At 42.6% G+C, this 14,974-nt stretch overlaps 1 protein-coding gene across 17 annotated transcripts in view; it reads right to left on the reverse strand.

Annotated features, from left to right (window-relative positions):
* The window catches only part of dgkh (diacylglycerol kinase, eta), a 59,591-nt gene that overhangs the window by 28,323 nt on the left and 16,294 nt on the right, over window positions 1-14,974 (reverse strand). For 7 of the 17 annotated variants that reach the window (XM_044216877.1, XM_044216876.1, XM_044216881.1 and 4 more), the window contains 3 exons: window positions 12,154-12,234; window positions 3,183-3,287; window positions 1,286-1,451 (listed from right to left, as the gene is read on the reverse strand). In XM_044216877.1, coding sequence (XP_044072812.1) covers window positions 1,286-1,451; window positions 3,183-3,287; window positions 12,154-12,234 — 352 coding nt within the window. Of the gene's footprint in view, window positions 1-1,285; window positions 1,452-3,182; window positions 3,297-9,724; window positions 9,764-10,066; window positions 10,393-12,153; window positions 12,235-14,974 lie in introns of those variants that run through there. The other 10 variants (XM_044216880.1, XM_044216882.1, XM_044216873.1 and 7 more) reach the window with 6 other exon arrangements.

The raw sequence follows: 14,974 nt of genomic DNA on the forward strand, positions 1-14,974 counted from the left end.
TAGCTTAATCTTCGTGCTATATATTAATAGTAAACAAAACAGCTATGTGTTAATGAATCTAGGTTGAAAGAAATGTGAGAGGGAATCTTTCTGAGGTCCATACAGAGCTCCATTAACTACCTTGTGTCCGCTGTAAACCTTGACTCCGTGTTTTGATGAAGGCCCTGCAATCTCAATTGCATCTTCCTATTGTTTGTTAAAAGTGTGTGTATGTGTGGAGTGGGATAAGCTGATTTGGATCACAAGAGTTAGCTGCTGCTCTAATGACCTGGTCTTTTGTCTCTCTCTCTCCATCTCTTTGTCTTCTTCTGCTCTGAATATGAGAGGGCCTCACTGTAGAGGATAATGAGCACTGAGTGGAGAGGCTCTTACTGCCTTCACACATACACACCAAACCAAGCACACACGTATGCACACACATGCTTGGACTGAGACGTGTACACACATACACATGCACGCACTTACAGGGGAACATTAGCAAAATTAGAACGGGAGGATATGCAGATGGTGCTTATTAAGGTCTGCTGCCTGTCACTGACACTTCACACCAGCTAAAAGAAAGTAAAAAATAGTGTCAACCTCCCATGTCAACCCCCTTCCCCTTAACACCCCACTTCACTGTACTTTCACAGATGAGGTGAGGAGATGGGGCGTCATTCACAGGATCTGTTAACAGTTTTTTCCCCTGTTATAGGTAAATGGAGAGATGCGAAATGCTAAAGTTAAATTCAAATAGCATGAGTCAACGCTTATCTAACGCACAGTATGACATAAAAGCATGTGGATACAGACTGACAGACAATCATATGTCTATGCAACGTTAATGGCAGTTCACCGCTAGCTCTTTTCACCCCCTCTACTTCAAGCTAACAGTTTGATATGCATCCCACTCCACAACCCAGAGCATTTCAAAGACTTGTGCTGGCTCCGGTGTATCCAATCTGCTCCACTAAGACAGAATTTTCTCACTTCAATGACTCACAAGTCCTTACGCAACATAGTCATATACCTTCCCAAAGTACCTATATACCTGGCAGCTCCCAGGCTTGCAGTTCCAAATGATCTGTTCCAATGCTACAGTATGTCTGATCTTTAAACAGAGAGTAGTCCACCTATCAGCCAGTAATTAGATGTAGAAATGAGTGCGAGCTGCTTCAAAAGGCCATGGATTAAAAAGGTGTTATGTAAGAAAACACTGTGTGTGTACTTGTCCAAAAACAAATCAGCAAATAAGCATTCACGTGTTTGACAGTAAGCATGTGTATTGTTCGTGTGTGCTACATACCTTCGCAGGAAAGGCCGTGAGACGTGACCCCAGACAAGCTATCTTTACAGACGTTGCAAAAGGTGGGCCGTGCATGGGAGCAGGCATACCAGTTGTGCATCCCTGAGAAATGTTCCACATTAAACTGTGCCGTCTGGCAAAGGAGAGTTAAAACAGGTTGGCAGCACTGGGATGACAGTCACAGAAAGGCAAGCACAGTGCACTACATCATCATGACAATAACATATACAATGACATATATACTGTAGGTTTCCTTACAAATGACTGCATATTACTGTTACTGGCTGACTTCATTATAATTGAAAGCAGCACAGTGTTTGACATGAAAAAGAAAAATATACAGAACAAGTGAAAAACATTTGTCCACCTGTTTCCAGCAGCAGACACAAATCAACCCCTTTTCAGAATCAGTTGATTAATTCCTTGTGTATTAGCTTTCCCTAATAATTATAATTCACTCTCCCCTAAGGTCTGGTCTTACTGCTCTATAGGAGCCTCATGATGATGATACCTGGGAAACTGCCTGGCAAAAGGAAAGAACACAGCAGGACATATATCAGGACTCCACAGGAGAAACCCTCTACTAGCTGACAGTCATTAGTGTGACTGCTGCTCTGTGATTTTACAGAAGTGACACCTAGTCAGGAAAACTGGATGCGTCTATAACCATTAGTGTATGGAGAAAGCCAACTGTGGAGCGCGAGCTAATGTGAGTAGTGTACTGTACAAGTGTGGGCGTTGCGTCTGCAGTAGTTGGTGCAGCCCTGGATACAGTTCGTGTTTCATAAGTAGAATTGTAACAGGTGCTTACGAAACTGGGACACTCAGATTCTTACAGAGCTACATAAGAACACACAGTAATTAAATGCTGTTGTGTTGACATCTTGGCAGGGGTGTGTATGCGTTTGTGTGGGCACATGTGTGTACCCTGTGATGTGTGAGCTCTGGGGGTGCTGCTGCATTGCAGTGCAGTAAGGGGGTGAGGGACGGGATCTTATATAAGATTTCCCTCCCAAATCAAAGCCATTAAAATGCAGTACTGCTTTCTTCCTGCACTCCCCTTCTCCCCGCGCTCGCCACAGCCCGACACTGTCAACCCCTAGCGCAGATTTATACTCTTCTTACATATTTCGCTGACAGTGGAATATTCAGCGTAATATTTTTCTTGTCATTTGCAAGTGCCTTCTTCATTTCAAGTGTTAATTGTAAAAAAATAAATAATAAAAAATTTCAAAATGGGACATAAGTCGACAGTCGTGCTGTTGGCCATTTTTCTAGATTCTTCCAGAAACACTGTCTTGGATAACAAAGACGAGTATTAAAATGAGCGTTGTGGTAAGTGACTGGGCAGCGGACACGGTCGCTCCCTGTTTATGTGTTATCAAAATAATTGGGCTGTTGACATGTGCTTTGTGACGGTCAGCATGTGTCTGGTTTTTGTGTTTGAGTATACATGTACAACACACACTTTTAAAACTGATTATACTGTGTGCATGTCTTCTTTACTGTATCTCTGCAGAGTTGTACCTGTACCTGTGACTGTACATGTGCATCCATGCGTGCCTATGTGTGTTCGCTGGCGCTTTGGGGCTCTGAATCTGAACATGAGGGTGTTGCTTCTGCATAAAAAACTTCTTAGATCGCCAGTTGCCTTGAGTGTGCTGTATTTCAAGCCACACGACATGCAACTCTTATTCCCACGGGTAGGAATATCTGGTAAAAAACAGCAACATCACTCTCTCCAAAAGAGGATACGCCTAAACACAGATCTATTGTTCCCGCCGCACTATCTCTTAACACTCCCCATCTCTCTCTTCTATCTCTTTGTCCCCTCCTCGCCATACACACAAACTTGCATGGACCTGTCTGTGTGTTGATTTGGAAAAGGGATTCTTACCTCGTAATGCTCTCTGGACTGGACGGACTTCAGCGAACTGATCCAGTCCTCCATCTCTTTCCTGTTCTCGGCACAGAGGATGAGCCTACGGAACGGAGTGATCACCTGGAGGGAGAGTGAGGGATGCGTGCACGGGTGAGCGAGTGAGACAGATACTGTAGCTAAAAAGAGACAGATAAATGTTTCCAGTGTTTCCTCCTCAGCCTGCGGTGCCACTGAGAGGAGAGAGCGTTCGGCTCTGTCTTTAAGGAAGAGAAAGAATGAGAAGCCCCCTCCCTCTCTCTTTCTTTCTCTCTCTCTCTCTCTCTCTCTCTCTCTCTCTCTCATTAACTCTAGCTCACTCATCCCTTAACACCTTCTTGAGTTAGTCTTTTCCTTCGCTCCAGCATTTATTCTCTCAACCCTCTCTTTCTCTCGCTCTTAGCTCTTCATGTTGCTTTGAGGCAGATATGTACTGACAGGCGAAGCGCCTCAGTAAAGGCTAAGAGCTTCTCTCCCCCACTGCCTCCACCCCCCCTTGTCCTCTCTCTGTGTGTGTGTGTGTGTATGTGTGTTTAAAGGACAGTCTCCCTGTAGATAACCCTACAGACATACAGCACTCTTTCAGCACCCCATCACTTATTTACGCTCCCTCATCTCTCCATCTCTTTCTGACTCGACGTGTCCTTATGTTATCGCTATTCACTTCAGATAGAGCAGTGAGGCTGAATACAGGCACTGTTAACACACACACACACATACACACACATACACACACAGAGGGCAATATCACACTAATCAATATTCATGTACTAGCAGTGATGCTGATGTTTCTTTCCCTCTGTGAGGAATGCTATTTATGATTAATTACAGTCTTAAACACAAGTTTGACACAGCTTATTGTTGTTGAATGATTTGAGTGGATTGTCTCAGACAACATGACATTACTGGGGAAAAATTGCAACCATTTAATCAATAACACTGTGAGGGATATTGACTACACCTACCAAATATACTAACAGACTAAAGTTTTTTGGCACTACAATTTTTCTATTTAGTGGGGCTTTTACACAGACTACTGATGTAAAGCAGCCCAGCTACTTAAGATCTGATGCAGAGCAGTTTAAGATATGTTTTGCAAGAGTCTGGAAAGCAAAGGAGTGTCAAATACAGCGCTGAACTCGGAACACTGGTTGAGAGTAGAAAGAAAATAGTCCCTACACGAAACTGCTCACAACAAATGTGTGGATTATCTCGAGCAACTGGGTCACGATTTCGGGAAAGAGACGTTGCTGTTGAGTTTTTCAAATTTATTTATTTTAGCACTTTGAGCACCACAACTCCAAAACTCGGCAACTCACACCAAAACAATCTAGATGGATAAATAGCTCTACAGGTAAGAGGGAAAATATGTATTTTTGATTTTGGGGTGAAGTGTTTTCATTATCTGAACGATTACTGAGGACAGACAGTCGTCTTATCACTCACCGCTTCTCTCTTGCTCACTCACTCACTGTTTCAACTTGGCTGCAGTTTGTGTCTGATAAAACAATGCCTCAGATTCCACACCTGCTTCTCCCAGTTATTACATTTCAGATACATTCTCCTTTGCTGCAGCGGACAGCTGGCAAGGATAATTCAGAAGCAGTGGCTGCTTGTATACATTTCTATTCCCTCCTCCTATATTTTGCATCTCTAAGAAGGAACACTGTAAAATACAGACTGAAGGAGCTAAAACATACAATTTTCCAGATTTTCCTCCATTGACCAGCACATAACCTCAGTGTGGCAGTTTGGTAAATATAGGTAAAAGAAAGATGAAAGTAAAGTAGTAGACTGACAGTAATAAATGCCCCCCTTCATACAGTATGCAGGTACTACAATACTTTACAAGATGGGGATCAGTTGAATTTGCATTCATTTGCTCCACACAGTTTGTTGTGTTTCTTATTCTCCTACAAAGTGCTCAGTGATTTTTCGACACCATTTCAGACCAACTATTCACCATAATTTGAAGCCATACATTCAACTGCTGTGGAAGTTCCTTCTATTCTTGAATTACACCCATTTCATCAATAATTGGATAAATGTGTAACTGTGCAATCCACACATCCTGTAGACTAAACACACATCCATTAGTCAAAGAAAGATGGAGGGAAACTGTGAAAACAGTGAAGGAAACTGTATTCTCCTTCCCATGAATGATTCTGTGACAAAGTAAATCCATTTCAAAAGGGACACGCCACTCTCCTCCACATCCTTCCGCTTTCTATTCACCGGCCTGTTTAGACCAGCAGCACCTGAGGCTTTTACAAGGTGTGGAAAACAGCAGGTGCACAACAAACACCCACATCACTGTGAGTGCATGTGTGTGTGTGTGCATCGTGTGTAATGTGCGTGAGTGGATGTGTATGTTGGGGCGTTTCAGATTCATCTGCTGTAACACTGCTTTTCTTTTTGCCACATGTTGCCAACAGACAATGCTCTGGTAGAACATGATGTATCTATATTACTAAATAGATAATGTTATTCAGAGAAAATGATTGCCTCTAAACTACAAAACTAAATGTCTTTCATGTTAAAACACAAGTGACAGCTTTGTAAAAGTTAAGTTATATTTCACCTCTCCTGACATGTCCTCCAATATAGTTGGGTTAAAATATATATTGGAGCTATTTAGCAGAGTTTCAGGACCTTCCGGCATTCCCTTAAATACCCACCTAACCCATCTCCTCCTCTTTCACTCTCGTATTCGGCACCCCTCCCTCCCACCCCTTTCTTTCTTCTATTTTTCCCCTCCTTCCAACTCTCCGTAGGGTCCCGGGGGGGTCCGAGTGCTACGACACATTCCCCACCGAAGCTTCCCCACAACGCAGCAACAGACCGACGAAGTACACGAGTTCAAGCTTCGCTCATAATCTCTGGTTTTCGTTAATAAATCATTTAAATGCATCTGTTGATGGTGTGGTCCTTGCTAGTGAAATACAGTTATATACACTAGTTGGGTCCTCTCACCCCTTGCGATCATTAACAGTGCATCCAAACATGCAGCTACAAGAGACAAGAAGCAGCAGGATGCCAGTCTTTTTCATCGGAAACCTTTTACATAAAGAGGCACCAGCGTCAGAAATGCAAAGATGCCAAGAGGCAAAAACAAAGTGGTGCCACAACTGCAAGTTGAGAAAACTGTGCGACACCTAGATGAAACAACATCCCCCAAAGAGATCAGAGCAGAGCATGTAATTCTGTAATTCTAAGGAACATATGTTCAGTGCAATCATGTATCTACTGTGTGAATGCACATACAACAAAGCAGGGTTATATAAAATTAGATGGTGTGACACAGCTAATGCAATAGCTTCCTCCAGGGTCAGAACTGTCAAGACGGGTTGCAAGTCGCCCAGGGCGTGGATTTTTGTAACAAAGTTTACCAAAGTTAAACACACGAAAGCATTTTAATAATTTGCTTCGTGTTCACGAGCAAACGCACTGATTGCTGCATTTCCACTGAAATTAACTGATTTTGGTCCAACCCTTCGCTGTTTGTCTGTGACCTGTCAAACTATTTAGGAGTGATAACAGGCTCTGATCACATGTTCTGAATTGAAATGGTGGGGTTTCCCTTTTGTTTATATTTGGATCACAGATTTCACATTAATGTGGTAAAACAACAACCCATAAGCTAATGTCAGCCCCAAGTCACATGGCCTCTTCGTCAGCCATTATGGAAAATACACAAATTTTCTATTTCTATTTTTTCTCAGAAATAATAAAATATGTGACACGAGAGTCTCGGAATCTGGTTGCTGTCTTCCTTTCCCTTCTGTCTTTTTTTAACCTTCATGTGTTTATAGCTTGTGAGACAGACAGGAGTGTCTCTGTGGAAATCCCTCTCGGTAGAACGCTGACCAACAGCTTTGCTAAATGCTTAAACAGCTTTTGTCATTTTGTTCACCTTTCATGCACAAAATCTCAAATTCCATTGATCATACTGTGGTCAAATGTAACATTTTCAAACTCACACTGACTTATCAAACATTGCTTAGCTGTCCATGCATTATAATTTCAGATGAGGCAGATCTTATGCTGATTTGATGCTACTAAAATATTTTAGCAATTTAACTGATCTAATAACAGGACAAACAATGTGACATATTTGTTACCAATTGCACTTGACAGAGACTGGGACAGGGCAAACAGGTTGCAGGTTGATTTTGTATTATTTTATTATTTATATTAGGAAATATCCCAAAAAGACATAAAGTATGGACCCACAATACAGGTTCAGTATTGTGTTAGTATCAAAAACTGTCAATTACAGAACGTTGAAACTGATTGCTAGTGGAAATACTATTGTTCACTTTAAAAAAAGAAATTGTTTTTTTTATAAATGTAACTTATTATTATTATAAATCTGTTAAAATGTTTTTCTGATTGGCCGGTTTGGGGTATAGCATCTTGAACTTAACACCCACCTGACAACCAGTTCCCTGATCAATCACCTTAATCACTTTTGTAATCCATCTGTCCCAAGACCTCTAATCAATATCCAGCTATGCCTGAGTAGTGAACAGAATGTCCAGGGGGAAAAGGACACAGTAATAATCATGTCATCTCTCCGTAAACTATGCTTGTGTGCATGTAACAGTTTGTGGGCGTGTTTTTGTGCTTATTTATTTATTATTTGTGCGTAACGTGATTATTGTCCTTTCCTTGCCCCTGTCTTGATATTAAAGCTAATCACATTCGCATTCATCCTCCTTTTTTTTAAGTTAGTGGAGACAACTCCCAAATTACTGAAAGTGTGTTGTGAGAAAGCGTCCTCAGGTGCATGTGTGTGTGTGTGTGTGTGTGTTTGCAGTACATGTTAAACTCTCAACCAATCAGCCATTTACAATCTTCCAGCATGTACAACAAGAGAAAATCTGTTGTACTCCCTCTTTCTCTCTTCTCTTGTTTACTCTCTCTTTAGAGAATTGTATGTTTTTCTCAGCCGTTAATCACAATACAGTTTTCCACCAGGAACTGCAAGGATTGGTGTGTGTGTGTGTCCATTTATGCATTGGCGTGTGTGTATGCGCATGCACATGGGCAAATTGATCCCTTTGGACATAGATCATCCCGTCTCTCTGCTGGTGTACTGTGTCCGTGTGTGTGTGTGTGTGTCTTTCTATGTGTATGTCTTGTGTCTGGAATGGGGTAGTGATAAGATTGGTTGCCAGGGGAAACAGAAATGGCTGTTTCCAAAAATGGCTCTAGGCATCCCTCAAGTGTGGAAAACCTCTCTTGATGACTGACCTTCAGAGCTGAATATATCAGATGTGTGTGTGTGTGTTTGTGTAATGACAAGTGACAGCAAGAAGCGGCTCTTTGATCAGCATCTAAATGATGAGAACATGTAATCACAAGCCTCATTAATAATTTTTGGTAGAGAGGCAACCACCAAAGATTAACTGATAATGAGAGGCACCCATCACTGTTTACACACACACACACACACACACACACACACACACACAGGACATGATTGGTGACAGTGGTGCGCAGATCCTGCATCCACTGGGACCTGCAGCAGAGTAGCAGAGGAGGTGGAACAGCTGTTCACTCCCTACAACACACATGCACACGCTCGCATTTATCGTCTGCAGCTTTGCGTAAACTGTTAATATTAACTACACAACAAATCAGAGCGCTGTTGCGCCACTGATGCAAGTGCACAATTCAAAGCCAATCAGAATTTCCTCGAGATTCATTTCATGGATTTAAAGTGGACAGTAATAAGCGAGGCAATCCAATAAGCAAGATCGAGTCAGTGAGAGAGGCGGTGCGTCCCTGCAGAGTCTGTAATGAGTTTGGGGTTTGGGTTGGGCTGAGCTCTCCCTCACGTGGACGTCAAGGTGCTCCCTCACCGCGCTACAGCGACACCTCCTCATCATATATTCACACAGGCTCCTTTTCAACACATAAGTGAAACAATCGGCTTAAACAACAACAACACAAGACGTGTACACTGAATGGATCAGCTGGTCACATACACTTTCACACATGTACTCACACACATTCTTTCACGCCTATGTGTCAATGCATACCCAGTCATGAAAAATACATGCACACATATAGACACATGCACATCCGCAGTTGTTTTTACCCTGAATCTGTTAGTTTTGTTGCTTTGGCCTGAATTATTAACAAATTATATATCTTTTTTTGTCCCTGTTAAATCAATCAATCAAATCGACCCGTTTTGGAAAATAGTTGCTGGTGAAGAATTTATAGTAATTACATGACTGTCTACACCGTACAATGCACTGGAGAAAAGGAGTGACAGCAGAACGATTCCCTTCTCTAACTAGTTTAATTCAATTCTAGTGACATTTAAGTATTTCCTACGTTGCTGGGAGGTCCACATTCCCTCCCCACTCTGTGAAAACACAGGCATGCACGTTACGCACACTGAGCAGACATCTGCAGAGCTCCTACATGAATGAGCATAAATCGCTAAACATCTTAGCAGTGGCATGAGTCAATTACTCGGTCAAACCATCCAACCAAGTGGCACCAACCTGCAAAGAGGACACGAGCAGCATCACTCATCCTCAGAGAACCGACCGACACACAGACAGACAGATAACAGTGGAAGGCCAGACGGAGACAGCTAGACAGACAGACAGAGAGAGAGAGACTGGCAATTACTCTGCACAGTCAGAGCAAAGCACTGCAATGCATCCTCTGCAGTGGTCTGTCTCTCTTTCTCCCCCTCTCTCTCTCAGTCGTGATCACACAACCTGTCCGACAAAGCCTGGTCTCCCCCTGTCGGTGTGCGTGTGCCTGGGTTGATGCATTACAGAGATTTGCATCTGTGCGTAGGCGCTGCAGGTGAACTTCCATTCAGCACGTCACATTACCTTTGGTTTTATGTTTGACTGCTCCTTCTCAGTCAGTCCCGTCTGTCCTGCCTTCACTTCCTCTCCGCTCTCCCTCTTTCCCTCTGCATCCGTCTTTCCTCTCCCACTTCTCAATGCTCGCTCGTGCCGCGACCTCGCTCTACCCCTCTCTTTCCCTTTTCCTCAGGGAGTATGTGTTAGCGATGGTGTGACATCACTCCAGGATTACCTCTATTGCACTACCTTGCTGTGTCTTTCCCTTCACCATCTTAAACTGTTCTGCAGTCATTCCCCATCAATCATTCATTTAACATGCCCTAGTTTTGTCAACCCCATCTTTCACCTCCATCTGTAAATACATTTCTCAACCGTATTTTGTCCTTACTTCCCTTTTTGTATCTTTGTCTTCCCTTAGCTCATTCTTTCCCTCACTCCCTCCCTCCATCTCCAAACCTTTATCACAGCATGTTCATTAAGCCGGAAACAAACACGCACAGTCACGACTGTACACACATGCAGCAAACACATGTCTTATCTCATTTATGAATATGGCAGACATTAAGCCATCCCAGGCACCCAGTGAAGCGTTTCTAGGCGTTGCTAAAAATAGCTGTACGCTCTCCTCTGGGCACTGCTGTCCTGCCTACCTCCTCCTCCTCCTTGTTTCTTATTATAGCAACACCCGGGGAGAGGAGAGACATTTATAGAAAGGACGGGGCACTACTAGCTCCTTCACTGTCTGTTTTCATCCTTGTTGCTCATAATACTCGTGTTCATTTCCCTCCACCTCCCACGCACGCTCATCCAGCTGCTAATCCTTTTCCCGAACAAGCATCCATTCACAGCAACATCACTTGTTTTCTCCCAAAAGATGTGCCATGATGAGCGGCATGTGACAAAACACAGGGCGCAATGCTTGGAAATGTATTAAAATATTATCTAAATATAACTAGGACTGACATTTTCAGGTGTACAATATGCTAAGTTAATCATTATCCTTAAAGGGCAAATCCTGTTTTCTTATGAATCCTGATGGATCTCTAGCTGAACCTTAAAAACGTGCCTGCTGTAAATATACAATTAATGGGACTCAATGGGACAACTATGACATTTCATAAAATTGACGTTAAATCATCCCAGGACTTTGTTTAGTGCTACGAATGGGACACTGTCAATCAGAGATAGAGTTAAGCAAGACACTGAATCAACTTCAGGGGTACTGTTGTCTAACTGACCCTGACCTCTGACCTTCACAGGGGGCAGAACACATTTGAGTATCACAAAAAAGGAGGAGAAATGTTTGACGATGTTCATTAAAGGAATAGTTCAACATTTTGGGAAATACGCTTGTTACCATTCCTGCCAAGAGTTAATTGAGAAGATCGATCCCACTGTCATATTTGTCCGTTAAATATGAAGCTACCTTTAGCAGCTGGTTAGCTAAGCTTAGCAAAAAGACTGGAAACAGCTAGCCTGGCTCTGTCCAAGGGTAACAAAATCTGCCTACTGGAGGGTTATGCGCCAGACTATTTCTTGGCTGGGACCAGTAACTTCCTGGTGTCTCCGCTGGTTGTCTGGCAACTGGTCCTGGCCGAGAAATAGCTCGGCACATAACCCCCTGTAAAATGCAGAATTGTGGATCTTTTCATCTAACTAAAAGAAAATGAGTTTATTTCCCAAAATGTTGAACTATTCCTTTAAGCTGTAACCAGAAAATCAATCTATGACTTCCAGTGTTATCTCATTCTTCGGCATCTCTCAGGCCAAGAAACGATCATTTCAGTAAATCAAGATGCCATTCTTGCTGGTTCAGAGACATCACCATGTCAGTCATCCAAACCTAAAACTCCTGAATCAACCAAAACATACAACAGTAAAGAAAGTGAGTCTCATCTTCATAATGACCCAGAATCTGAATATATTTATAATGATCATAAGGTTGCGCTACAGCGATATGGGAATCTAGATTGTAGACCTGATGTCACCATTAACACACTGTGACACACTCAGTCTCATGTGCCTCTGCCTGTGATTTCCCCACTGAAACCCACCGTGTTTGTGTGTTTGTGAGTGTGTGTGTGGGTGTTAAGACTGCATGATGCACTCACTGTGAAGCTGTTGTTGACATTCTTTGTGCTGGACTCTGCGACGCTTGCATCCGATAGATCCACCTCGTCAAAGATAAGGGACTGCAGAGAAGAGGAAGCGTGGGGAGAAAGAAAAGAGGGGAGTCCCAAGAGGAGAACAGAGATATGGAGGGGCACAAAAGAAAACAAGAGAATGAGCCTCTGGACAATGTTTTCAACACTGGGTTGAATTCAGTTTATTGTAACTTATACTAGGGTATGAAGAGAACTGTGATTGGCTGTGAGAGAAATGTCCTGTCATGGCCACAGAAAAGCAGGCCTAAAATGAACAGGTAAAACTTCTCAGTATAAAATGGAAGCTACTGCATGAAAGACACGATAGGGCAGCATTTAAAATGACAAACATTACGATCCAGATATCAAATATGTAACCAACAATCTTGTTCTGCGGTTACATATATTTTTGGTCTATTATTAGGAGCTACGAGCTTCAGATAATGCAAGACTTCCCAAATACTTCTCAAGGCTGGAAAATGGCACTAAATCGAGTATGATCTATACCCTGTAATTTACTGAAAATGAGACAATGTAAAGGGAAGCTCGAGGAATTGCAGGGTTTAGTAAAAATAAAGGAAACAGCAGATGTGCATTCCTCTCAGCTTTTGCCGAGTTCCTGACCCACGCATGTCATGGAGGGCATTATGTTATGGTTAAGCAAATCTAAACCATTTGGTAGGTTATTTTTATAATGGGGATATAACTTGCTTCAGAAGAAGCACTGACATCCTGTAAGACACTGTCATTAACCCCTTCAGACCTAAACATTTTCCACTCATAAGAAAAAGGAAAAGCCTTTTCTTACCCATCTCCCATGTTGAAATTAAGCTAAATCCAAATATCAACTAATATCTTTAATATATATATATTTTCATATCCATTACAATATATATACTCATGGTGTTACAGCCTGTGCCGTAACCTTAGAGTTTCTCTTGCACCTGCTCCAAGCCGCACACCTGCAACTCATCCACTAATCAAGCGCTGCCGTATATCAACCCTGGTCTTCCTTCCACTCATCGCCAGATCGTTGTTTTCAACCCACGTGGTAGTTCCAGTTACTTTGCTTGCTTGTGTTCTGACTTGTGCTCAGGATCACTGCCTGCCTGCCAGCTTCGCTTGGTCTCAGCTACACGTACCTCCGGGCTTGGACCCCAGCCATACCTCATCCACCCACGGCTCCCCTCTCACCCCTCGGTCTCCGTCCTCTGGCTCCCTTCCCTCAATCTCATCAAGCTCTGGTGAACTGTACAATAAATCCCTCTTGTCTGTAACTCACCTCTCTGTGTCTGAGTCTGCGTTTGAGTCCGCCCTTGTGAATCGTAACACATGGGTAGTTCTGTTATTTTGTTTTTACACAAATTGTATTTAAAAATGACAATAAATAAGTTGTTTAAGCAATTTGGTCCCTTGATTCATGTTTTATTTTACAGGTGATATAAGGCCAATTTGGGTTCTGATAGAACCTTAACAGACTTTCCTGAAACCTGCAGAGCATGTATGTATGCTGGCCATGTTTGACATTAGACCAAACATCTCAGTTGACACACAGAAAACACAATACTCATGTGGGTTCAGTGGTTGGAGGCATTTCAAAAGGCCTACATGACAGTTTATTCACTTTCTCACTGTTCTTCATGTTCTTCCATCTTTTCTGTCTGCAGTCATCTTCCTCTAATGAAACCTCAGCTGCGACTTCATTTCTATCATCAAAGGAGCCAGCATGATACTCGGAGAGAGATGTCAAATCAAAGATGTGGGCAGTAATTCAGATGTCTGGCACGAGGCTAAGGAACCTCTCCACTATGTCTGTTCTTCCGTGAAGAAAATATGCATATGTCTTATACCTTGCCTCTGACTCTCGTCAAATATTTATATTATATTTGATGTATTGGATGGACATTACATCTTGATAAAAATCTACACGTTGAAAAAAGTGGCTTATGGATATGGTGAATTTAGAGTGTTAATATTACATCCACTTCAAGACTAGGAGGTCTCCACTGACACAAATTAAAATTTAAAAGGTAAACTTCCTGTTTTGTCTCCCATGCTTGTCTTCTGTCATGCTTCACTCTGTCACCTGGTAACATCAAGTCAAATCTTGACATGTATTGGTTAGTTGAGTCTCTTTAGTTACTAGGCAGTAAGTGCATTTCCTTTGGTAGAAATCAATTAACATTTGATGTCTAATGCAGATGGGTCTGAAGGGGTTAATAAAGTGTGGAGGAAGAAAGGATGGCTCAGAAACGTTCTGGTCAAGACCAATGAGTCCCAATTTATCTGGCCCTCTAAAAGATAACTCAGTTTGTTCCATCTGCCAGGAAATGCACTTCACCACAACACAGATACGCCATAAACCTACACTGCACTGAGGATTTCCCTCTTGAGTTTCCTTTGTTTTCACTCTGTACCTAAATGAGAATAGTGCGAATAACAGGACAATGAATGTTGATATGTTTTATTGAATTTCTATGCGGCTGAGGAGCTGGAGCCAACTCTATGCAATATAGCCAGCAGACAGACAGAGAGTAGAGCCAGAGTCTACAAACAGGAACATGATATCCTAACAGAGCTGTGATGCGGAGCTCTTAAAGGGCCGCAAGCCAAAAACTGATGCCGTCAAAGGACTGCCCTCTGACTGCGTGTGTGTGTGTGTGTGTGTGTGTGTGTGTGGGAGGAGTGAGCTGCTGCAGCTGTCAGAGGGAATGCCCAGTTAACGACGCTCTCCCCAGGCCCGGCTGGAGAGGGACACCAGCCAATGCTTACGGTGTGTGTGTGGGTG

The sequence above is a fragment of the Siniperca chuatsi genome, linkage group LG12 (genome assembly GCF_020085105.1).
Source record: "Siniperca chuatsi isolate FFG_IHB_CAS linkage group LG12, ASM2008510v1, whole genome shotgun sequence".
Taxonomy (NCBI): domain Eukaryota; kingdom Metazoa; phylum Chordata; class Actinopteri; order Centrarchiformes; family Sinipercidae; genus Siniperca; species Siniperca chuatsi.